Below are 26,319 nucleotides of genomic sequence, written 5' to 3'. Positions count from 1 at the left end.
GCCCACAGAGAACTATATACAGCCCACAGCAGTATACAGCACAGAGCACAGCCCAGAGAACTATATACAGCCCACAGCAGTATACAGCACAGAGCACAGCCAACTATATACAGCCCACAGCGGTATACAGCACAGAGCACAGCCCAGAGAGAACTATATACAGCCCACAGTGGTATACAGCACAGAGCACAGCCCAGAGAACTATATACAGCCCACAGCAGTATACAGCACAGAGCACAGCCCAGAGAACTATATACAGCCCACAGTAGTATACAGCACAGAGCACAGCCCACAGAGAACTATATACAGCACAGAGCACACAGCAGTATACAGCACAGAGCACAGCCCACAGAGAGCTATATACAGCCCACAGCAGTATACAGCACAGAGCACAGCCCACAAAGTACTATATACAGCCCACAGTAGTATACAGCACAGAGCACAGCCCACAGAGAACTCTATACAGCCCACAGCAGTATACAGCACAGAGCACAGCCCACAGAGAACTATATACAGCCCACAGTAGTATACAGCACAGAGCACAGCCCACAGAGAACTATATACAGCACAGAGCACAGCCCACAGAGAACTATATACAGCCCACAGCAGTATACAGCACAGAGCACAGCCCACAGAGAACTATATACAGCCCACAGCAGTATACAGCACAGAGCACAGCCCACAGAGAACTATATACAGCCCACATCTCTTCTCTTCCTCCCCTCACCTCCTCCGAGAATGGCCCCACAGTCCAGAAATAAAAAAAACTCTCCTCACCTCTCCTCGTGCCCAGCGTTGCTTCCTGGTTCCTGCTCCTGTCTCAGCAGCTGCAGTCTGCCCGGGACACAGCAGGTGCGCGATGATATGACATCATCGCGCACCCGCAGTGTCAGAGGCAGAGCGGGGAATGATGGGAGAGGAGCGTCTGTAGACGCTCTCTCCTCCATCATTGCATTCAACTGTACCGGCGTCTATACGCCGGTGTAGTTGAATGCGACGGCGGGGGCGGCGGATTGAGCGGCCCACCACTGGCACCGGCCCTTCTGGCATTTGCCAGAAGTGCCCTATGGCCAGTCCGGCCCTGCTCGTGTTGGTCATGCACTTTAAAAAGCTCTCAGATTGCACGACCGATAGCTGTCACTCTGTACACAGGAAGGAACATATGACAGAGACACCATATGATCTCAGAAAGGGGTAGGTGATTGACTTACATCCCCCTGGTACCCATAATCTTTCTGGGAAAAGTTAGGACCCCCATAGCTGGTTTTGTTCAACTTTTTCTAATGTGTATGGGGGTTAAATGTGTGTTGAAGGAACACCCTACTAATAAGGCTAATGGTAACTGTCACGGGTTCCTTCTCTGGTATCACACAATCAACAGAGCAAGAGAATAGTGAACAATTCCAAGACCTTTATTTAGGCAAGACACAAAAGGTCCATACATACAATCCATCACACACAGGATAAAATATTCCAGAACACGAATGCATTTCAGTAATTGGATAAAAGTCCAACAATCCAGCACAGAGGATAACAGTCCATATTCCCTTCTTTCTCTCTGATATGCTCTTCACATCATGGTTCCACATCAGACTGATATGTCTCTCACCTCCCTGATATTTACATGTCTCCCCCCTCATTCACAGGCCAGGAGGGGGAAGGTTGCAGGGGCTCATTGTTTCAACAGGTCAACTTGTCATTAACATATTAGAAAACTACATTATTCACTGACCCTGTGGAGAGATAACAATACAGAACTGTGGGGAGAATATCAGATGGCAAATAACTCCTCCTACAAGATACAGTAACACCATGATCAGTAAAATAGAAATATACACAAAAATGATACCCACATAGCATATCATACCATCACAGTAACTTAGTTCGCTGCTTATATCTACATTCCCAGATGAAATCTCGGAGAAATTGCACAATGCAGAGGTTTTATAATAACTGTTCCCTCATTGATGTATTTAATTTTTTCTCTTTGGAAAATTTTAAGTTTTAAGTTTTGTTTTTATGCCATCTATTATAACAACATTTTTGTTTTTCCTACAGACACCTGTGTATCCAGTTAGTCGAATGACATCGCAACAACACATGTATGCCATGCATACGCCACCAGTACAGAATACAGCCATGGTTGGACCAGCCTTGCGTTTCGAATCTCCTGCAGCTAATATTTTGTCTCCTCAACCTGATGACTATTATAACTACAGTTTACCTCCAAACACTGCAAATCCGCCATTGCCTGAGCCAGGCTATTTCACAAAACCTGCTTTTGGATCACAGCAAACCAAATCTGAGGCCTCAAAGATAGAGTTTGGAAAGAGTAGCTTTGTTCAGCCAATTTCGAATGAAAGCTCAAAACCCCATCAGTTTACTGCACCGCTGCAATCCACTCCATCTACTTTTAAGTTTAATTCAAACTTTAAGTCCAATGATGGAGACTTTACATTTTCCGCTAATGAAACCGGGACAGCATCAAGTGCTGGGAACGAATGTCTTTTAAAACTTCTAACTGCAGATAAGACTATTCCTGACCAGGGAACACCATCATTTGAAAATGCCACCGATTCGAGAAATATGTTCCGATTTGGCGAGAAAAGCTTTGTGAACAATTTCAGTGATGGCACAGTTCAGAATCAGGATAAAAGTAATACAGTTTTTAGGCAAGGAGATAATGTATTTAACTTCCAAATCTCTGGAATGAAAGGGTTCATGCCTCCAACTTTTGATGTGCCATCAAAGGAAGAGCACAACCAAAGTCATGAGTCTGAAGCTGCCAGTGATTGTGTAGCTGAAGAGGATGGGCCCCATTTTGAACCTGTGGTGCCGTTACCAGAGAAGATTGAAGTAAAAACAGGAGAAGAGGAAGAACAAGAAATGTTCTGTAATAGAGCAAAACTTTTCCGTTTTGATGCCGACTCAAAAGAGTGGAAAGAGAGAGGTTTAGGAAATGTGAAAATTTTAAAACACAAGGTATCTGGCAAGGTACGGTTACTGATGAGAAGAGAACAGATTTTGAAGATTTGTGCAAACCATTACATAAATGCTGATATGAAACTAAACCCACTCCCTACATCTGATAAATCTTATGTATGGCATGCTTATGATTATGCTGATGAGATGCCAAAGTCCGAGCAGCTTGCTATTCGTTTTAAGACTGTGGAGGAGGCAACTCGTTTCAAAACTAAATTTGAAGAAGCTCAGAAACTGCTCCAGACCATAGAAAACAGTGCTGATAACCAAGCTGAGCCCAGAAAAGACATTTTTAATAAAGATTTAAAGCCTAAGCATGTTTCCCTAGATAAGCAGTTTGGTTTTAAACCAGGAGAATGGCAGTGTGACACCTGCCTTGTAAAAAATATTGATCTCCATGTTACCTGTGTTTCTTGCCAAGCCCCCAATCCAAACCGTAAAAGCACAAGAGAAATTATTACTAGAGACATTAAACCTCCAAACAGTGGCACAAGTTCTGGAAGCATGCTCGCGTCTGCTTTCTCATTTACCAAGGACACTTTAAATAGCAAACCCACTTCAAGTGAGCAAAATACAAAGTGCAGAGAACAGTGGATATGTAGTAAGTGCTCGACAAAGAATGGCATGGCTAACAAACAATGCATGAAGTGTCATCCTTCAAATCTGAATGATGGACAAACATCCTTGCCATTCACACCAAAAGCTCCTGGCACAGGCACGCAGGGTGGGTCGTTTGGCTCGGCATTCATGAAAAAAGCTGGACAGTGGCATTGTGGTCAGTGTCTGGTACTAAATGAGCCTTCTGAAGAAAAATGTGTTGCATGCACAGCTCCAAAATCATCCAGTAGTTTGCAAACATCAGCACAGTCTGCTTCATCTTTCAAGTTTGCCACCTCTGAAACAGGTCCCCTAAAGGATTTTGGGTCTCTATTTGCAAAGACTGAAGGACAGTGGGATTGTGGTACATGTATTGTGCGCAATGAAGCAAGTAATTCAAAATGTGTCTGTTGTCAAACCCCAAAACCAACTTCTTCAGCCAATGCAGCAGGGCTTCCAATTCAAGCATCTAACTTCAGTTTTAGCAAGGCCCAAAATGGTAGTCTGGAAGCAATGTTTCAGAAAAAGGAAGGACAGTGGGATTGTTCAGTGTGTCTCATTAGAAATGATGGTTCAGCAATAGAGTGTGCTGCCTGCAAAGCACGCAATCCCAATGCAAAAAGTGTTACAGCGTCTGAGACAAAATTGGGATTTGCATTTGGTCTAAAAGCAAGTTCTGAGTCATTTGGCCCACCTTCAACAGGATTTAAGTGCAATTTCCCAGTAAAAGATTTAAAGTTTGGCACAAGTGAGGATAAACCTTCCATTAGTTTTAAAGCACCAAGTACCAGTGAAGAAACAAAATCTGGGGGGTTCAGCTTTACAATGCCATTTAACCCTGGTTCTTATAAGTTTGGTCTTACAGATTCAAATGCGAAAAATGAGGAAGGGAAAGAAGCATCTACTGATGCAACAGGTACTTTGGAAAAAGGCACATTGGTTTCAGCAACATCCGATACTGGATTGAAATCTGAAGAAGGCAAACAAAGTGGCGAGATAGTATTTGGTCATACTGCAAGTACTTTTTCTTTTGCTGACCTTTCGAAAAATTCTGAAGGCTTTGCATTCGGCAATACAGATCCCAATTTTACAGGGTTCTCCCGTGCCGGAGAAAAATTGTTTGCTGCTATAAATGATAAAGGACAGCAAGCAAATACTTCTCTGCGAGAGGGTTTAGAAGAACTGTACAAATCAGATGATCGTGATGACATCCATTTTGAGCCCATTGTGCAGCTTCCTGATAAAGTGGAGCTTGTCACTGGGGAAGAAGATGAGACTGTGCTTTATTCTCAGCGAGTGAAATTATTCCGGTTTGATGCAGAAATCGGCCAATGGAAAGAGCGGGGTATCGGTGCTCTGAAAATCCTTAAGAATGAGGTCAACGGGAAGTTAAGAATGCTCATGCGACGAGAACAAGTGCTGAAAGTGTGTGCAAACCATCTCATCACAACAACCATGAACTTAAAACCTTTGTCTGGCTCAGACCGTGCATGGATGTGGATGGCTAGTGACTTCTCTGATGGGGATGCAAAATTAGAACAACTTGCTGCAAAGTTTAAAACCGTAGAACAAGCAGAAGACTTCAAAAGCAAATTTGAGGAGTGCCAGCGCCTTCTGTTAGACATACCGCTTCAGACTCCACATAAACTCGTAGATACGGGAAGAACGGCTCAATTGATAAAGAAAGCTGAGGAAATGAAAAGTGGACTTAAAGATTTGAAAACCTTTTTAACTGACCAGTCTAAATCTGGAGAGGATGATACAAATCTGAACGATTCTATAGACCAAATAACGAAAATGCCCGATTACACCGAGGCTACTTATGAGTGGGATACTTATGACATGAGGGCAGGTGCCCTTGAAGGGAATTTTGAGGACTCTGTGTACTCATCACCCTTAGCGAATAGCCCAGAGAAAGGGAATCTTTTCAGATTTGGAGAATCTACTACTGGTTTTAATTTTAGTTTTCAACCATCGCCAAGTTCGGGAAAATCTCCAACTAGAATAAATCAGAGCAGAGTGTCTGTGGGTACTGATGATGAGGCGGACGTGACGCAGGAGGAGGAGCGTGATGGGCAGTACTTTGAGCCAGTCGTCCCATTACCTGATTTAGTTGAAATAACCAGTGGTGAAGAAAATGAGGAGACACTCTTTTGCCACAGAGCAAAGCTTTATAGGTTTGATAAAGGTACTAATCAATGGAAAGAGAGGGGAATCGGAGACTTAAAGATTTTGCAGAACTACGACAACAAATCTTCTCGAGTAGTGATGAGAAGGGATCAAGTGTTAAAACTCTGTGCCAATCACCGTATAACACCTGATATAAACCTTAAACCCATGAATGCTGCTTCTCAGAGAGAGTGGGCATGGACAGCTCATGACTTTGCTGAAGGTGAAGGTTCAGTGGAGTGTTTTGCTGTACGCTTTAAGCTTCAGGAAGTTGCTGACCTGTTCAAAGAAGTTTTCGAAGAAGCAAAAGTTGCACAAAGTAAAGATTGTTTGCTTGCTCCTTTTTCGTCTCGTGTCACAAGTCCAAAAGCTTCACCATGTGGAATGGCAGCCGTGGCCATATTGGAAGAAACTATAAGAGAGAGGACAGATTTTTCATCCGTAGCCTCTACTGTTTCAGAAGCAGAATCTAACACCTCATTCATTTCAGAGAAGACTTGTACTGTCGTGGTGTCCCCTCCTAAGTTTGTATTTGGATCTGATGCAGTGAAAAATATTTTTGGTACAGAGAAGCAGGGTTTCACCTTTGGAAGCCCTTCAGGAGCTGGCACAATGTTTGGTTTTAGTTTCAATTCATCAAAGACCTCTAATAATGAAGAGCAAAAACAACCATCTAAATCTAGTTTAGCACCACCTAGTAACCTCAAAGATTCTACAGTCGCTCCAGAGAAGCCTTCCCAACAACCTGTGCAAAATTCTGTTGTCTCATCATCTGCTACCGGGTCTGCGAAAACCCAGCAGCAAGTTCCAGATAGAGGTGAGGTTTCTTTCTCTTCTAACTATGACAGTTGTTTTCTCCAGTAATTCTTCGCTTATGTAAAAACTTTGCAATTTTGTAGCCATTTGAAATTTTACACCAGTTTTGGTTTCAAGATCTCGGCTCTACGCCCATAGTGACGTACTGTCATTTGACCTTCTCTCACAAGTGATAAATGCAACAGTGATGGCTGTAATGACAGCAATAATAGAATGACAATGTAAGTCCAAGTGGAACTGGAGGTTAAAGATCTATTCAAGGCTCTAAAGTTAAAAGGGTTGCCTGCTCTAGAATGACAAGTCTACAGTCATTTTGTGTAACTGCAGACTTGTAAATCCTCCCAACGCATGCACTTTGCGCTGCAAGACGTTGCCGGTCTCTGGGCCGGGGAACAGCGGTCGAGTATACAATGTGCATACTTGTATTGAGCGAGGCTGCACCCACTAGTGGTTCTGGCTGGTAGTATGCATATTTCATACTTGAATGCTGTCCCCGATGGAGGCACAAGCAAACCCTCACCTCGCACAGTGCGTGTCCTAGGAGGATTCACTAGTCATTCTAGACTGAATAACCCCTTTAAGACCTCAATATGTGCTGCTGCACCCTCTCAAGTAAGACATTTTAAAGGGTTTGTACACCTTTATGGAAAATAATTTTACTCTGAGTAATGCTCCAATTTAATATGCACACACACAGGGTCTCTGTCCCTACCTCAAGCTGCTGTCAAATTACGTAGCAAGAACGTGCTGACAGATTCAATTCCCTTGAGGGTACGTTCACACAGGACTTTTTTGCTGCGTTTTTTATGCTAATTTTCAGCTGCTTTTTACAGTACCAGCAAAGCCTATGAGATTTCAGAAATCTCATGTACACACATTGGGTTTTTGTTTGATCAGTATTTTCTGCTTTGCTGCGTTTTTTGGACATAGGGCATGTCACTTCTTTCAGCGTTTTTGCTGCGTTTTTGCAGCGTTTTTTCACCCATTGACTTGAATGGGTGATGGAAAAAACGCTGCAAAAACGCATGTAGCATTATTTGCTGCGTTTTTTGTGCAGAAAAATCATGGCCAGCAGGAAGTGATCTCACAGCCAAGAGCTTAGGGGTGTGGTTAGTGAGGTGTGAAGAGCCATTGTGAGCCATTGTGAGGTGTGAAGAGCCATTGTGAGGTGTCCTGATTGTGATCTATTGTGAGGGAGTTTCTGGTAGTGAGGTGTTAAGGTACCTTCACACGAAGCGACACTGCAGCGATGGCGACAACGATGCCGATCGCTGCAGCGTCGCTGTTTGATCGCTGGAGAGCTGTCACACAGACCGCTCTCCAGCGACCAACGATGCCGAGGTCCCCGGGTAACCAGGGTAAACATCGGGTTGCTAAGCGCAGGGCCGCGCTTAGTAACCCGATGTTTACCCTGGTTACCAGCGTAAAAGTAAAAAAAAACAAACAGTACATGCTCACCTGCGCGTCCCCCAGCGTCTGCTTCCTGACACTGACTGAGCTCCGGCCCTAACAGCACAGCGGTGACGTCACCGCTGTGCTTTCACTTTCGGGCCGGTGCTCAGTCAGTGTCAGGAAGCAGACGCTGGGGGACGCGCAGGTGAGCATGTACTGTTTGTTTTTTTTACTTTTACGCTGGTAACCAGGGTAAACATCGGGTTACTAAGCGCGGCCCTGCGCTTAGCAACCCGATGTTTACCCTGGTTACCAGTGTAAAATATCGCTGGTATCGTTGCTTTTGCTTTCAAACACAACGATACACGGCGATCGGACGACCAAATAAAGTTCTGGACTTTATTCAGCGACCAGCGACATCACAGCAGGATCCTGATCGCTGCTGCGTGTCAAACGAAACGATATCGCTAGCGAGGACGCTGCAACTTCACAAATCGCTAGCGATGTCGTTTCGTGTGAAGGTACCTTAAGCCATGTCTTGGTATAGGAGGATGAGCATTAATGTTTCCCAACTAATCATGGAGGTAATATTTTTTTTAATTTGTGATATATCTATCTATCCGATTGTTTGCAATGGTACACTTTGCGATGCTCATGTGCTGTTATGTACATGTTCATGTGTTCTGCATGTGTATGTTTGTATCTTCCTTGTCATGAATGTTGGCTTCATTTCATCTTGCATTTGGTAATTACTTTTTCATTTATTTTTCCAAGGTGGAAGCAATGCCTGTAATTTGGGATGTAGCTTGCCCAAACTACAGTGATCGTCAAAAAAAGGCCGATGCATGGCTTGTAATTCGCCGTAAATTGTTCCCCCGCTGGGATGAAGGCGATGCTAAGCTCCACTGGGGTCACTCAACTTTATTATCATGCACAAATAGACAAAAAAACGCACCAAAACCGCACAAAAAACGCATCTATAAGCAGCTGAAAATTGGCATAAAAAACGCAGCAAAAATACGCAGCAAAAAAGTCGTGTGAACTTACCCAAAAAACGCACCAAATGCGCACCAAAAAAACGCACCTAAATTAGCATAAAAAAAACGCAGCAAAAATACGCAGCAAAAAAGTCCTGTGTGAACTTACCCTTAAACAGACAATAATTCTCATAGATGGGAGCTGCAGGATTGCACATGGATGTATTTACTAGATACACTCCTTAGGAATGATCCAGTAGTCTGCTCTGTATAGAGTGGCTACTGTCAGATATAAACTGTATTTAGTAGGAGGAAGGATAAGTGGCTGCCATACATTTCTGATCACTCCTCTCAGTGAGCTACCAAGAGGGTCCAATGGGCTAACTCAGTACTGCTCTATTGTTTCCATCCCACCACATATATTAAGGACAGTTTTGGATTTAGTTTTGTATTGCCAGTGTCTCATAGTGCTACCCAATGTCTGAGCATTAGACAAGTCCCATGTTATTGTGCATATTTGTGTGTTTCACATTTCAAAGCTCTCACCTGGTTTGAGTCCAGGAAAAATCTGGAAATGCAGGTCATATCCATAGGAAAGGCAAAGTGTTACCTGTTCTCCTATTATTCTGCATGTGGCTGAATGGATGTGTGTTACAACACCAGACCCCAGCACACACACAAAATTGTGACTCGCTTCATAGAGTGCTATATTTACAAAGCAATTCTCCCCTTTCATTTCTAGCGCTGCAGACTAAGCTATTGTTGCAGTAAAAAACAAATGGAAGCCAATCGGAAAATATAGAAGCAACCCATTAAGCAAATGTATTTGGTAAAAAGGGTCTGCTTGGATTGTGTGGGTGACATTAGGCAGCCAAGAAGCCATGATAACATCAGTCTCATCGCACAGCACCCTGAGACATTTGCAAAAAAAACCAAAACAATGAATTTTTGCTATAGACGCCAAAATTGTTGCCTATTTGTGGCAATATTCAGTACATATTTAGAAATCAAAGAAAAGTCCAATTTGCCACATTTGCAACGTCTTCTTGTACAGGTCCTTCTCAAAAAATTAGCATATAGTGTTAAATTTCATTATTTACCATAATGTAATGATTACAATTAAACTTTCATATATTATAGATTCATTACCCACCAACTGAAATTTGTCAGGTCTTTTATTGTTTTAATACTGATGATTTTGGCATACAACTCCTGATAACCCAAAAAACCTGTCTCAATAAATTAGCATATTTCACCCGTCCAATCAAATAAAAGTGTTTTTTAATAACAAACAAAAAAACCATCAAATAATAATGTTCAGTTATGCACTCAATACTTGGTCGGGAATCCTTTGGCAGAAATGACTGCTTCAATGCGGCGTGGCATGGAGGCAATCAGCCTGTGACACTGCTGAGATGTTATGGAGGCCCAGGATGCTTCAATAGCGGCCTTAAGCTCATCCAGAGTGTTGGGTCTTGCGTCTCTCAACTTTCTCTTCACAATATCCCACAGATTCTCTATGGGGTTCAGGTCAGGAGAGTTGGCAGGCCAATTGAGCACAGTAATACCATGGTCAGTAAACCATTTACCAGTGGTTTTGGCACTGTGAGCAGGTGCCAGTTCGTGCTGAAAAATGAAATCTTCATCTCCATAAAGCATTTCAGCCGATGGAAGCATGAAGTGCTCCAAAATCTCCTGATAGCTAGCTGCATTGACCCTGCCCTTGATGAAACACAGTGGACCAACACCAGCAGCTGACATGGCACCCCACACCATCACTGACTGTGGGTACTTGACACTGGACTTCAGGCATTTTGGCATTTCCTTCTCCCCAGTCTTCCTCCAGACTCTGGCACCTTGATTTCCGAATGACATGCAAAATTTGCTTTCATCAGAAAAAAGTACTTGGGACCACTTAGCAACAGTCCAGTGCTGCTTCTCTGTAGCCCAGGTCAGGCGCTTCTGCCGCTGTTTATGGTTCAAAAGTGGCTTTACCTGGGGAATGCGGCACCTGTAGCCCATTTCCTGCACACGCCTTTCCACACCAGACTCAGTCCACTGCTTCCTCAGGTTCCCCAAGGTCTGGAATCGGTCCTTCTCCACAATCTTCCTCAGGGTCCGGTCACCTCTTCTCGTTGTACAGCGTTTTCTGCCACATTGTTTCCTTCCAACAGACTTACCATTGAGGTGCCTTGATACAGCACTCTGGGAACAGCCTATTTGTTGAGAAATTTCTTTCTGGGTCTTACCCTCTTGCTTGAGGGTGTCAATGATGGCCTTCTTGACATCTGTCAGGTCGCTAGTCTTACCCATGATGGGGGTTTTGAGTAATGAACCAGGCAGGGAGTTTTTAAAAGCCTCAGGTATCTTTTTGCATGTGTTTAGAGTTAATTAGTTGATTCAGAAGATTAGGGTAATAGGTCGTTTAGAGAACCTTTTCTTGATATGCTAATTTATTGAGACAGGTTTTTTGGGTTATCAGGAGTTGTATGCCAAAATCATCAGTATTAAAACAATAAAAGACCTGACAAATTTCAGTTGGTGGATAATGAATCTATAATATATGAAAGTTTAATTGTAATCATTACATTATGGTAAATAATGAAATTTAACACTATATGCTAATTTTTTGAGAAGGACCTGTATATGGCCAGGGCAAGGATCCAATGCGAACCCGTTGCACTGAATCCTACAGAGGAGTAGTGATCCAGGTCACGGCTTAGGCTACGTTCACATTTGCGGTCAGCGCCGCAGCGTCGGGCGCCGCAGCGGCGCCGCATGCGTCATGCGCCCCTATACTTAACATGGGGGCGCATGGACATGCGTTGTGCTGCGTTTTGCGCCGCATGGCCGCAAGCGTTGGACGCAAGAAACGCTTCAAGTTGCATTTTTTTTGCGTCCAACTTGCGGGCAAAAACGACGCATGCGGCGCAAAACGCAGCGTTTTAGCGTGCGTTTTGCCGCGTTTTTGTTTGCGTTGTGCGCTGCGGCGCCGACGCTGCGGCGCACAACGCAAATGTGAACGTAGCCTTATTCCAGTCAAAATTGATGACTCTTTATTAATTCACATAGATTAGAAAATGGTTACTCCACAAATCTTCCAACACGTTTCGAACTGGTTGTTATTCATGGCTTATTTAGAAATGTTTTCTTTTCCAAGTTCCATAATGAAATGATTTCTTTCCTGGTAAGTGTGTACAGGACACCATGTTATTCGTAATTCCATGGATGAGTTTCTGTGATTGGCGTGTGTTGAGTACAGTGCTTGTTCATTCATTTTGATTCCTGTTATATTTACAGAATTTTAGGAATAAAACCTCCAGCTAGAAGAAATGCATTCCTAGTTGGCTTTCCACCCTCACCATTTTTACACAATGAAACCTCAGCTTTCCTCCCCTCGTCCAGGCCCATTGAGCTGTCCATTTTCCATTTCTGTTTTGTAGGATTTAATTTTAGTCTTTTTAAGTCTAATCCCGCTGCCTTTTGGACGTGCACAGCCCCCTCCAAATCTGGCGTGGAAGGTATTTTGTAGTGTTGGCCTTTGGCTGAGCAGTCGCCACCTACCAGTGTGTTGTAGCTGTTTTGGGAACCATGACGTGATTGCTAACATGCATGCTGGCTGAGGTCTGTAGACTGCATCGTGTGCTGCTTCAGGTATTCTACTGCACCTATAGGGGTTTCCCAGTCTACAGTAATTCTCACCTATCTACCACACAAGCCATAATTATGAGAGTGGGTCTATGGCACTGACAACAGCGGGCGCTTCAAACAACTACCATTCAATTCAGCTTTGATCGTAAGTTCTGGCAATCTGTGAGGGTCCCAGAGGGCACCCAGTGATCTAGCAATATCATTTTCCAGATAATTGTAGAGTGGAAAACCCCTTTAAGATGTAAATGATAAACCTACTTAATTTTTTTTCATGCTTCTCTATTAAATCGGGTTATTTTTATATGTTTAACTTGTCAGATCAGAGACCCCAAAACTGTGCAACATATTGTGTGGCATGCAGAGTAAAACTGTAGCTCGCGCTATGCTGCTGGGATTTAATCTGACAGGACGGCTCGACATGCGAGTACAAGAGTGCTGGCCCTTTGTTTGGGTAACTTTACAGCGCCTAAGCACTTTTGACCATACTCACAGATTTCCCAGGGACAATAGCGCCAGAGAACATTCTGGTAGGCACTCTGCGGTATGTATGATTGGGTGCTCAAAGGTATAGAAAAATACCACAACACCTCCACAGTCAGAAACAATAATGTATTTCATGTTCAGCAACAGGTCTGGGCAGGAAAATAGCCAACGTTTGTTACATGACCTTGATCACAATCTACAAAAACTATATATACGGTACAGACGTAAATCAGAAATATCAAATGCATAGCAATAAACAGGAGAAAAAAAATGCGCAGAGGAAAAAAAGCAAAACTACATGGTATGATTACATACTGTAAAAGAAAGAGAAGGATCGTATATGAAACCTAGAGCATTTAACTCACTTGGGCTATAATCCCCCTATGTATAGACTCAAGACAGGACAACCCCCTTGGTATACACAAGCTGTCCTGTATATGCAGACCCCAGATCAGACCATGTTTGCATACTCCAGTAACCATGTCAGCCAGATGCCACCTAACTTCTAATTCAAAGCCAGACTACCATCCCATGCCCTTTTCCTGGACAGACGTGTAGATGATGGATGAGGATGGTACTGATGGATAAGAATGTGATAAGCCCAGAAGAGACATCAGCAGGTCACATACATCCCAGGAGTTACCAACAAGAGTCAGCATGAGGCGTGAATTTGAATTTAGTTTTTCCTACACTACATTAATACAGTTGTTTGGGGGAGCAGCATTACTGGGCAGTCTTTAGGATGGGAACATTAATTTTGAGCAGTCTTGAGGAAGAGGAACATTATTGACCTAATTACCTGGGGCTATAGTTTCCTAAACTTAGATTTTTAGGGACCACCTCACATTTGAAGTCAGTTTGGGGGGGGGTCAATGTAACAGAAAATACCCAAAAGTGACACCATTCTAAACTGCACCACCTCAAGGTGCACAAAACCACATTCAAGAATTTTATTAACCCTTCAGGTGCTTCACGAGAACTAAAGCAATGTGGAAGGAAAAATGAACATTTTACTTTTTTCACAAAAAATGTACTTTGGAACCAAATTTTATTTTCACAAGGGTATCATTCGAAAATAGACCACAAAATTTGTTGTGCAATTTCTCCAGAGTATGCCAATAACCCCATATGTGGGGGAAAAGCCACTGTTTGAGCACATGGCAGGGCACAGAAGGGGGGAGCACCGTTTGACTTTTTGAACGCTGGAATCAATAGTGGCGCCATGTTGCGTTTCGAGACCCCTTGATGTACCTAAACAGTGGAAACCCCCCAATTCTAACTTCAACCCTAACACAGCCCTAACCCCAACACCACAACCCTAACATAACCACAAACCTAACCGTAATCCCAGCCCTAACCACCGTAATCCCAGCCGTAACCCTAGGCCAGATAAATTCTGACTCTGGGGGAAGCTATACACTTATTTCTCAGCGCTGTTAAAAAGCGGCACTGAGGCCTAAGTACCCTTAACTGACGTCATTAAAAGGCGTATCAGCGGTCATTAATGGGTTGTCTGCTTTGATATACAACAGTCACCACCCACTCGGATGCTGCCCGAACCCCTCCCAGGGTTCCCATTATCGTGTGTTGCCACTGGCGCCGTCTTACACTAGTTTTAATGCCATCCGTGGAGCATGTGCACACGCACTGATTGATCTACTGTAATAAAACAATGGACAGACACTTTGTGGTATAACTCCGCTATGCTGAAGATTACACCAGTACCAACTACATTTGCCGCTAATGATCCTGTCTAATTGGTAATGGACAGATTTAGCTATGACCCTGTGTAATAAAACACTTGGCAGCCATTTTGTGGTTTAGCTGTGCTGAAGATCCCACTGATGCCAAGTTCATTTGCACTCAATAACCCTGGCTAATATAAAAAAAGAAACACCCTAACCCTCTCCATTGCACTGACATCTGTGTTGTAGCACAGCTCAGTTATTCTCTGCATCCATGGGAGAGCATGATCCTTCCCTGGAGATTTGTGGAGTAGTCAGTTAGTTGGTCACAGTGCCTAAATTCACAGTGATCAGTGGTCTCCTCATCCATATAAATAACAATTGCCCATTTTGGGATCTGGAGCAAGTAGCCGTGCAGTTGGCTCTGTGAAACTGATTGCACAGAGGGGAGATGTAAAAAGGACAGACTTGTACTCTGAAGTTAAAAATAGTAAAATAGATGCTTTATTAAAAATGCTTGCCGTTGTGGGAATAACACTTTAAAGCAGATCTGTCATCAGATTTCACAATGCAAACTTTATACAATATACTCTCCTCAACATTGAAATTGCTGAGCTGTGCAAATTGTCTCTTCAGAGAGGAAGAGGACTAGAACTCTAGTGCCACTTATTGGAAGTAGCAATCCTAACAGTCAAATGACTTTTTAAAAGGTTGACATTGACTGTTAGGATTGCTACTTCCAATAGGTGGCACTAGAGTTCTAGTCGTCTTCCTCTCTGAAGAGACAATTTGCATATTTCCCAGAGGAGCATTGCGGCTTTAAGTCTCCTCAACTCGACATGCTTAACATGTCTCTCCGCAAGGAGAAACAATACTTCTTGGAAATTGTTGAGCTGTAATGGAAGACGAGGGGTCTGGCTACTGTACATTATTTTACCCCACACCATGATCTATGGAGGAGGCCATGTGTTGCGCTCCCGTGTGGATGCTTCTTCATGCATTTTTCAACATTATCCCACACCGCATGTTGCTTGTGCTACTGTGCCTTTGTGGCCTAAACCTGTTATCATGGCCTGCAGGGTCTCTGGACTTGTCTTCCTTCTAGAATATCTGAGACCAAACCATGAAGAAAAGACACGCCAGATGCACAGGGATCACCAAAAATACACTAATATTCTAATTGGTACTACAAAAAAACAAAATCACATAAAAACATTTAAGTCCTAAACTGACACAAACCTCAATCAAGTGGCATACCATATAGGCACATATATAAATACAAATATAGATAGAAATAGGGTCGGCACACTGAAAGATGTAATCAGAAATTCAATACAATGTTAGTATGTGTAAAGTATGTTACACAATGCATAAACAATAGAGAAAAGTATTTCCGATAAACCTCATAGAGGCGTACAACCAGCAACCTGTATACTCACACGTATCCAAGCATAGAACGCTGAGAGCACCTGCTCAATAGCATGGTGCAGACGAAGAATGAGGGGTGCGGGGGTTACAATCAAGAGGCATCAGAGGTAAACGCCCCCAAATAACGTCTGTATATGCTGTAGTTTATTTTACCTTCTTAGTGTTGAAGTATAATCTAGCTTAAACCCAATGATGCCAGTATACTGACTTTTTTTTTATTTATATAATCCGTGTCAAAATGTCAGTATAATCTGGATATTAAAGTAGGCATTAAATGAATCCAAAAAAGAAGAGAATGTCCAGCTTCACCGAGTCCGTAAAAAAGAGTTTTCTTTATTCACAAACTTTAAGCATAGAGGATACAGACTTCAGCACGAGCCATATGGGTAAGAATCTCAACGCGTTTCTGGAGACTAAGCTCCCTTAATCATGACATCATGTCAACGCGTTTCTTGAGACTAAGCTCCCTTAATCATGACATCATGTCATGATTAAGGGAGCTTAGTCTCCAGAAACGCGTTGAGATTCTTACCCATGTGGCTCGTGCTGAAGTCTGTATCCTCTATGCTTAAAGTTTGTGAATAAAGAAAACTCTTTTTTACGGATTCGATGAAGCTGGACATTCTCTTCTTTTTTGGATTCTATACGCCTGGACACAGCGGGTCCGTGCTCCCGGAGATTGGTTTATGCATCACGGGTGAGCTGGTTTATATTCCTTCTTTCTAAATTTAATGAATCCAGCTGAAGGCTGACGGAGATCATGAGCGCAGGTCGTTCCCTACCCCCACCCACCCAGGCAGCTGCAGCTTGTACTGAGCAGTGTGGGATCTCCGCAGCAGCTGCCATAGCTGACAATTGGGCTAGGTGTGTGTGGTGTTTGAGTTTAAATATTCAGAAAGGAATATAGTCATTTGGACATGGATTTCCAAAATAACTACCCCAGTCTCATCAAGGCAAATAATGGATTCAGTCTTGTCTTGTGAAATCTGACCAATCTGCATTACATTCTCTCATTTTATATAGGTGTGAATCTGGCAGATTTAATGGGTGCATACGTACTAACCCATTAAGTTCTCTGATGACAGATGCTTGCAAATCTTGAACTGCCCTAAAAAAAAATCTGCTTGTGTGGTTTATGTTGCAAAAATCTATAAGTATTTTTGTTTTTGTTTTTACCAGGGAAGTATAATAAAGTCCTCTCCATATCTTGACATTTCAACGCCCCCTTGTCCTCAGGCTGGGATGTGTTTGCGAAGTTAAAGGGTCATTGTTGTAATAACTAGTAATTATATACCTGCTGCAGCTGTCTTTGTGCCTGCTATACTCACATGAAGGTGGTTGTTCTGTCTCTAGCAGAATGTAAAATGTATTTTATAGGACTAATCAATCTGTTACTGCCATATCTAAAGGTTTGTTCTGCAGGCATAGAGGCAGCTAAGCCACTTTCACATTATAATAACTAAAGGGTTTGTTCACTACTTGGACTACCCATTCTCAATCCCGATGATTCCCCCAGTAAAATAATTTCACCTGTACTCCAGTCTGGTGCCAGTGACTTTGCAGTGGTGTCGACACGGACTCTCCCAGGGCTCGTGTGACATTTCCACGTGATCCCCGTGACCAACCAGCGCTGGCTTCACTCTGCTCTCCTTTGGACATATCAAGATATCCGGAGGAAGTGAGAAAGAAGCCTCCGCTGTCTCCTCTGCTATGCATGTAATTGACAACCGGAGGAGGCGAGTGAAACCAGCTCTAATTGGCTGAATCGATCCAATGACATAATGTCACGTGATCCCTGGGAACACCGCAGGAATAGCATTGGCACAAGAGGTGAGTATAGCTATCGTTATTGTACTGGGGGGCTTGTCTGAGCAGTGGAGAACCCCTTTAATAATAATAATAAAAAATGTTGTTTAGCACAAGCATATTCTGCAATTCCTTACATAGTTCAGTGGGAATATGTAGCCGTTCAGACAAGAGGTTTGAGAGTCCTGCATACAACAGCTTAAGAGCTGAAATTGGGGTGACAAGGGAGGTTAATGTGCTTGATATGTACAATTGTTTAGCTATCTTTTTATATATTAGAAATAAAAGTCACCTAGCCACTATACATGTGGTGCATAGTTATGGCATTTATTAGGGTGCAAGAAGTGTGAGGAAGACGCAGGTTTTAGGGTGTTAAATGCCACTTTCACAAGTGGGTTAATCTGGTTATTTTAGGTAGTGCAATCCAGAGACCTGGGGCAGCACACAAAAGTTTTGAAGTCTATATTAAAGATTTATGGAGGAAGTTAGACTAAGATCATTGGTAGAGTATGGGAAGGGTGATATACGCAGTTAGGATTTAAGATACTGTGTATGGGTTAGAGCAGTAAATTTAAATTAACTTGTAAAATGAATGGGCAGCAAGTGCAGCGCCGGCTCTGCTGTAACAACTGCACAGAATGATGAGTCTGCTGCATGCAGGATAGATTCTCTAGTCTAAGACCGAGATTTTAAAGAGGGAAAGACGGATGAAAAGGAAATAGAGTTTAATGCAGCACAAATCTGTCACTATAAGCATTATAGTAGGCATGCATGTTCTAACCTAAAACTTACTGTGAAAAAGCCTGGGACCACGAGACTAATCGTATAAGCCAGTCCTCGGCAGATTCTCCGCGTCACACTTCCTGTGTGTGCATAGGGAGAGACCTATCATAAAAGGTGATCGGGGTGGGTGGTAGAAGCCACCGTGAAAAGGCAGCTTGGACTTGTCGCATGGTCCGTGACCGGCTTTTGAAGCTATGATTTATCTGAAAAGCCACAGCGTTTGGGTAAAACACATCTGTCTGCAATAACCCAACTAGTATATGATTCAAGTTGCTCGTGGATCTGGCAGCATGAATCTCTTGTCTTGTTCTATTTATTCATGAGGTACCATAATCAATGTTAGAATGAATGGGGGGAAAAAAGGTTTTGAATATAAAAAGTAAATGTCAGGTCTAAATCGAAGATAACTTCTCGGCAGCAGAGCTTTAGCGATTATGTAAAAACTACACACAAAATGTAAAAAATAAGATGCATAGGCAGAAACACAAGCTTTAGGGTTTTGGTTTTTTATAGATTGAAATAAAAATGCAACACGTTAGAGGTAGTGACGGAACAATGTTCCCAGTTTTCGTTTCTGTATTTATAGCTTAAACAAGGGGGCAGAATTGATCGTCGGGGTCAACCGCAGATACACCTTAGATTCGGGGGTCCGACACTAATAAATAAACTGATGCCTCCTTGAAACGAAAACACCAGATTGTTGAAGGAAGTGAAATAAGATGCTGGTGAAACTGAAATTCTGTAGCAGAAAATCATGTTTAGAGGAAGGAGTGCAAATAGTTACTGCATTATCAACATAAAAAATATTATATGACGTTTTAAAAGAAAAAAAAAGAATTATGTAAATTGTTTTCCTTTTACTCAGATTTCTTGATACAATGTGACAGCTGTATGTAAAATATTTAGTTGTCAATGAAGAACTTTGTATTCATTACACTTCAGACTCCCATGCAGAGTAGAGACTTGTTGGCTGAAGCCACTGATATCGACGTTAGTCTGTGTATGGTGGTGGTGGGGGGTGCCAATGACTGATTGTGGGGAAAAGCCGGCAGCTTTTTCATAGAGGACGCAGGAGCGCTTGAGCGAGCAGGTGCTGTGTATGGGGGGGAATAGTCCAAAATGGCTGTCGTTCGCTTCTGAACAGCCATCTAGCTGTTGTATCTAACAGCAGCTAGTCAGCTTGACCTTGTTCCAGATGCTCCTGGTTACTGCATGCCAGACACCATTCCTGGCGCACGGACTAAATGCTGTGGCTTCCAGTAGTTGTAGCACTGTCTGGTCTTAAATAAGCCTCTTTATTGGACTTCAAGCATATAAAGCAATGACTTGGTTTGCTGATGAAGCTGTGGCACCATTAGCTGTAGTATGCGAAAACTAATACACTAATCTTGAGGTGCCATAAAGAGGTTGTGCTGGATTGTGCGCACTGTCGATCACATTAATTAAATACTGGACTTCCTGTCTATAGTTTTCCTCCCTCTACACCTCAGATCATTCCAGGAGTTTTCAGTTTCTTGCCTTTAGTCTGCAGGACCTGCCCTGTGATCTAACTAATCTTTGTGTTGCCTATGATAATTCCTAACATCATACTGTTAGCTGTAGTTAATCCTACCTGCTGCGCCTTTTACTAAAAGTGAATGCTTCGATTTGTTTTAATACCTTAATCATTGATTTATTTTTCTTCCCCAATAGCCAAGAGTAATGGTGATCTTGGGTGTGACGGCTCTTCAGATGTCTCAATTGTGTACGAGCTAACTCCGACAACAGAGCAACGAGCACTAGCAGAAGAGCTTCTCCTCCCGCCAACCTTCTTCTGCTACAAGAGTAAACCCGGATATGTCAGTGACGACAATGATGTAGACGGTAATTACTGTGACTTTTTGGTAATGCCATGTCCGTAATGCATTTTACATTCTTAGGTCTATAAGCTTTGCAACGTTTCTGAATACAGTGGTTTGTCACCAGATTGATAATACAGAATGATGAAATAAACCTGGTGACACTTGTGTATGTTCTTTGAAAATCCTTGTCAGTTATTAATCCTTTCTCAATATTTTATGTCTATCTCCGCTCAAGTAGTCTGACAGCTCCTCTGTGTCCACCTGCTGAGATCTCATACTGCTTAGTACAAGCTGAGGCTGTCAGACTATGTGAGTAGAGACTTATACACTTAAGTTCATTAGCTCCTTCATGTTTTAGCTGGACTCATAAAATGCTCAACGTAATATCAGGATTATGCAGCCATTCTGACATGGATTTTCAAAGTAGGAGCTTATACACATGTCTGTATTGGCCATCAGGCCAAAATTTGTAACCCAAAATGGAACCTACAGGGGGAAAAACGATAATATAAAGAAATTAGAACTCTACCGTTTAGCTTCTCCTGCTTTGGCTCGCAGATGCTCATGAAGTACTGGCCAAGTATACTAGCTTGTGAACAAGGTCTCAGATCTGTCTAATAATGTATGTATTTTGTCAAATCTGGTGACTATCTTCTTTAACCCCTTCATAACCAATTACATATATTTACGGTATTACCCTTGCCCCTAGCTTTTGATTCGGGCTTATACCTTTGTCATCTGTCATGCCATCAGTCATAAGCCGTTGGCTCGTCGGATCCGTCGCAGATTGTGAAAAACTGACGCCACGGATCCGTTTTTTGGACGGATCCGACTAGCGGATCTGGCTAATTGGATCGGAGCATGCGCAGTAAAAAAAAAAACTGAATCTGTTGCCAGATTCCGTCATTTGACGGATCCGGAGCCGTAGGCTTCCATTCTAGCAAACGACAGACAGCAATGGATATGTCGCTGTCTGTTTTTTCGATGTACACAAAAAACGTTACTTTGTCCATTGTCTCCGGCCGTCGGACAAACAATTTTCAATGGATCCGGAGAACGACGGATGAAACGTGAGGCCATCTGTCGCAATCCGTCGCTACTAGAAGTGTAAGACGGATTGCGACTGATGGCAAAAAACTGATTTGTGAAAGGGGCCTGAATGAAATACTTGACAGCAATTTTGAATACGTTGAGGGGTGCGGTTTTTAAAATGGTATCGCTTTTGTAGGTTTCCAATATATAGGACCCCCAAAGTCACTTCAAAACCGAACAGGTCCCTAAAAAAAAAAATAGTTTTGTAAATTTCCATAAAAAGATGAAATGTTACTGCTATATTTTTAAACCTTCAAAAATGCTAACAAAACAATATTTTACAAATGGTGCTGATGTAAAGCAGACACAAAGAAAATCTCATTTATTAATATTTTTGTGTGATGTGTCTATCTGGTTTAAAGGGATAATCATTAAAAGTTTGAAATTATAATTTTTTGATTTTTTTTTTTTCTTCTATAAATAAATGCAAAACATATCAACCTAAATTTACCATTATCATAAAGTACAATGTGTCACGGAAAAACTCAAAATCACTGCGATATGTTGAAGCATTCCAGAGTTATCACTACAAAATGACATGTCAGATTTAAAAAAAAAATATGGCCCGGTCACTAAGGGGTTAAATTATTGGGGTTTTCTTTTGTTTATTTACATTTTTAAACTTTATTGATTTGAATCTGTGATGATTAGATCGCATGTATTCTGCAACACTAAAGTGCCTGTGGCAGTACAGAAGATGGCAGTGACTGTGGCCGTCAGCAGACCATGGCAACCCATCAGCATCTTACAATTGCGTTGCAGTAGTGGATAGGTGCCTGGAATGGACGCAAGGTGGGGTGTGCGACCTAAATGCCAGTCTGAGTTTTGACAGCAGCGGTTGAAGCTAGGTCCAATTACCGCTATTGGACACTGATGCTGACTATCACGCATCCAACACCAGGACCCGGCCCAGCTACTGAGCCCACACTTTTAACACCCTGATCCCCTCCAAGACAGATGTGTATATGTGGTATTGTTAAGGGGTTTAATATATGAAAATGTATAGTTGTTGTTGTTGTTTTGTTTTTTTAAGTTTGATTATAATTTATTTTTCTATTTGACAATATAAATAGAATCAAAGTTGTAGGAATAGGTCACAAGTGAGAAACTATTAAAAACCTGCTTAAGGTCAGTCTGACAACATGATTCTCTATGAGCGTGCATGATGGATACATCCTCGGAATGCACGATTTATACTAGTTCAATAAGTAGTACATTATTCAGCAGTTATTTAATGGAACGTCCTGCTTTTTCTTTTTACAGATGAGGACTTTGAGTTTGCTGTCAAGAAACTTCAAGGTCAACTTTACCAGGAAAATAAGAGGGACAAAACCCGACCTGCCGCAGCAGGTAATCCCAAGCATCTGTATTGTTAAATGTTTATTATTTTCCCAATCAAGATAACATTTTGGGACAAATCACTTTAGAATTGTACTGTAAATTGTGATCCTTCCGAGGTAATGTTTTGGGTTGCTAATGAAGAGCATTCATATCGCTAAAAAAATTAAAAATGGTGTTAACTATTCAACAGAGATTATATTATCTATAATCTGACACTAAGAATTTGTAACTATAAATCCTTACAGGGAATCTGTCACTTAATCTGAGAGCAGCACACTGTAGACAGGGACCCTGATTCCAGCGATGAATCACTTACTGTCCTGCTTACTGTAGTTTCGATAAAATTGCAGTTGTATCTGCAGGAGATTATTATTACAGAGCTAGTAAACCTGCTTCCACGTAGTCCTCCATATTTATGAGCTCTGTATAACCCTGCCATCTCCACTGATTGGCAGCTTTCTGGCTATGCACAGTGCACACAGAAAGCTGCCAATCGTTGATGTGGGTGGGGTTATACAGAGCTCTGCATTCAGAGAAATGGTAGCTCTGCAGCAGAGAAAACTGATTTGATCAAAATGACAGCAAGCAGCTCAGTGAGTGTGACATTGCTTGGAATCAGGATCTCTGCCCCACATTATGCTGCTCTCAGATTGGGTAGTGAAAACCTGGTGACAGATTCGCTTTAATAATTGTACAGGATTAGACCACATGGTTGCTTTATATTATAAGCAGCACCACACCGGTCCAAGGGGTTGTATAGTATTGCTTCTCATCTCTATTCAACTTGGCCCCATTAATCCAAATTCTGCTCCAAAATTCATAGTTTTCCTTTTGCGTGAATGGGAAAATATGCATGTATTACCCATAAGGCTAAGTGTTCCCACAAAGGACACCACCTCCACGATCCACGAGATAGATGTGTTCTCTCCTCATTACCAGGCTGCATCCGTCAAGCCTATAGTCTGAGTGCAGCAACTGAAAAACTCCACTGTAACATCTCCTCACCACTGTTCTACAGGACCCCCATTCTAGTGAGCAATGGGGTCCCCCACGATCGCACGCTTATCCTGTGGCTAGGTGACCAGTGTCCTTTGTGGAATACCAGTTTAATGATCTAAATGGAAAATAAGCACGTCACCAGTAGACTTCACTGTGATCTACCATGTTTGTTTCCCCTTCATCTTTCAGAGCCCCCCACAGACTCTGAGAAAGAGTGTGTGATTGTTTGGGAGAAGATGCCCACTCCTAAGGAGAAAGCGAAGGCTGAACACTTGAAACTGCCTCCGACGTTTTTCTGTGGGGTGAGCAGTGACACAGATGATGATAAAGAGAATCCTGAAGACTATGACTCCGCAGTAAGGAAAGTAATGGAGTCTGAAGTAAGCACAATGCTTCTTGGCACTTGGCGTAGACTTCTTGGCAGTGAGCACTTGCGCTCAGGTGTCAGGCGTTGGTGTGTGCTGGCTTTATGTGGCTTGCTTAAGGAGTTCTCCGGAGATATGCTAAACTTGCTGCTGTTCCCTTTAGAAGGGAGCATATCTTCACTTGTTACACAGTAATATTCCGCTTTAGTGCAGAACCTTAATGTAAATGTGGCTTAGTCCTCACCATACTGCTGACATAACTGTCCAGAATTGTACTACATGCTGTGGGTTCAAGTTGAGGGTCCCTTACTACTTCGTGCCACAGTTGTTGTAAATGTACCATGAAAAAGATGTATATTCGGCACTAAGACTACTTCAGATGAAAGGAAATCTGTCATGAGGTTTTTGCTATGGAATCTGAGAGCTGCATGATGCAGAGGCACAGCTTGGTTACAGGGATATGTCACTTACTGGTGCAGTCTTGACAGAATCCCTGTAGCAGTGCTCAGAATGCTGAGCTGTGTATTACCTGCCCCCCACACGCCTGATTGGCACCTTTCTGTGTACACAATACATGGTCAGCAAGCTGAAATTCATTGCAGGAATCTGTGTAGCCCAGCCACCAGCAGTGATGGAATACTGACTGTATTGAAACTACAGGAAGCTGCTGAGCAAGTGACACAATATAAGCGCCCCACATATAGCATCACTCTCCCCCATGTGTCACATCAGCCCCCCAGCATGTAATGTCCCTCTTTACCTCACTGCCCTGTGTGAATAACACCCCATTCCTGCACAGCCCTTAGCGCGCACACACACACACACACACACTCAATCGCTCTTTCCCCATGCAGCCCTACGCACCAAACATTACCCCCTTCCCTGGTCAGCTCAATATGCCGCACCATACAAGTAGCAGCAGCCCCTTCCCTGTGCAGCCCTTCTACATGCAGCCCCCATGTAAGAACATCCACTTATCTGTGCCCCCAAAACACCGCCTCAGATCACTCAGACTTAGTCCTATGTATAAAAAGAACATTGCTCCATAACGCGGCATTTCATCTCCAGCCTCCACAGCACACTGCTGCATCACTGTATTTGGTCTGCACTGGACTGGAGGAGGCCCCCGCTCCTTCATGCGACATCAGGCTTTCACAGGAGCTGCTCCAGTCCAGACGTGACCTGGTAACAGGCACATGCATAGAAGGTAGATGCTGGAGTTCATGGGCTCCATAGTGCTGGGGCGACAGCATGCGTGCCCACAGAAGGCTCAAAGTGCCTCCTCTGGCATGCGTGCTGCTCTGTGCCCTTGTATTATCTCGCGCAGATAAGTCTGGAGTGTTGGCAGGAATAAGCTGCATACATTTTTTTGCTGTTTTATTACTCATTCATTTGAATGAATGGAAAAAAGTACTGAAATAATTTACATGGAGCAGATGTGAAACTGCTTCAAATCTGTAAGGAAACAAAATGGGCATCATGAGATTTTAGAAATCTTATTACTTTGCTGGGACTGTAAAATGCTTTTCTTTTTTTTTTTTTGCAATGCAAAAACGCACAGGAGAAATGCAGCGTGTGAACATAGCCTCCATACCAAAAACCTGTTAACAGATGCCATCTAACATATTGGCTGCCTTCCCCTCGGGTGCTTTGCATCCAATGTTTTTGGCTCAGATATGATAGTGATAGTTATTTAAATCGGAGAAGCGGCAACACGTGAACGCGAAACGCGCGTTGGGGTACGGGACCAGGATCCAGTCTGGACATTCCGTTAGGCATGGGTAATTAATACGTTCATCTTTTTACTTAACTTACACACTATGGGCAGCACAGACATGGTGCATGGTTGTACTATTGGTTTAAGTTGCATAGCCATGTAATACTGTTATCTATTCTATGTGCCATATACTGG

General features: G+C 42.7%; 2 protein-coding genes across 4 annotated transcripts in view; both read left to right on the top strand.

The window, feature by feature from the left end:
- Nucleotides 1–26,319, top strand: part of LIMS1 (LIM zinc finger domain containing 1) — a 1,169,472-nt gene that overhangs the window by 275,658 nt on the left and 867,495 nt on the right. The gene's annotated exons all lie outside the window — the stretch shown is intronic.
- Nucleotides 1–26,319, top strand: part of LOC143816341 (E3 SUMO-protein ligase RanBP2-like) — a 115,367-nt gene that overhangs the window by 75,619 nt on the left and 13,429 nt on the right. Inside the window, exons 20-23 of one of the 2 annotated variants that reach the window (XM_077296583.1) lie at nucleotides 2,059–6,565; nucleotides 20,462–20,632; nucleotides 22,966–23,052; nucleotides 24,232–24,344. In XM_077296583.1, coding sequence (XP_077152698.1) covers nucleotides 2,059–6,565; nucleotides 20,462–20,632; nucleotides 22,966–23,052; nucleotides 24,232–24,344 — 4,878 coding nt within the window. Of the gene's footprint in view, nucleotides 1–2,058; nucleotides 6,566–20,461; nucleotides 20,633–22,965; nucleotides 23,053–24,231; nucleotides 24,423–26,319 lie in introns of both variants that reach the window. The other variant, XM_077296582.1, reaches the window with a different exon arrangement.

The sequence above is a fragment of the Ranitomeya variabilis genome, chromosome 3 (assembly GCF_051348905.1).
Source record: "Ranitomeya variabilis isolate aRanVar5 chromosome 3, aRanVar5.hap1, whole genome shotgun sequence".
Lineage (NCBI taxonomy): Eukaryota > Metazoa > Chordata > Amphibia > Anura > Dendrobatidae > Ranitomeya > Ranitomeya variabilis.
This window is presented reverse-complemented; position numbering and strand designations above follow the sequence as displayed.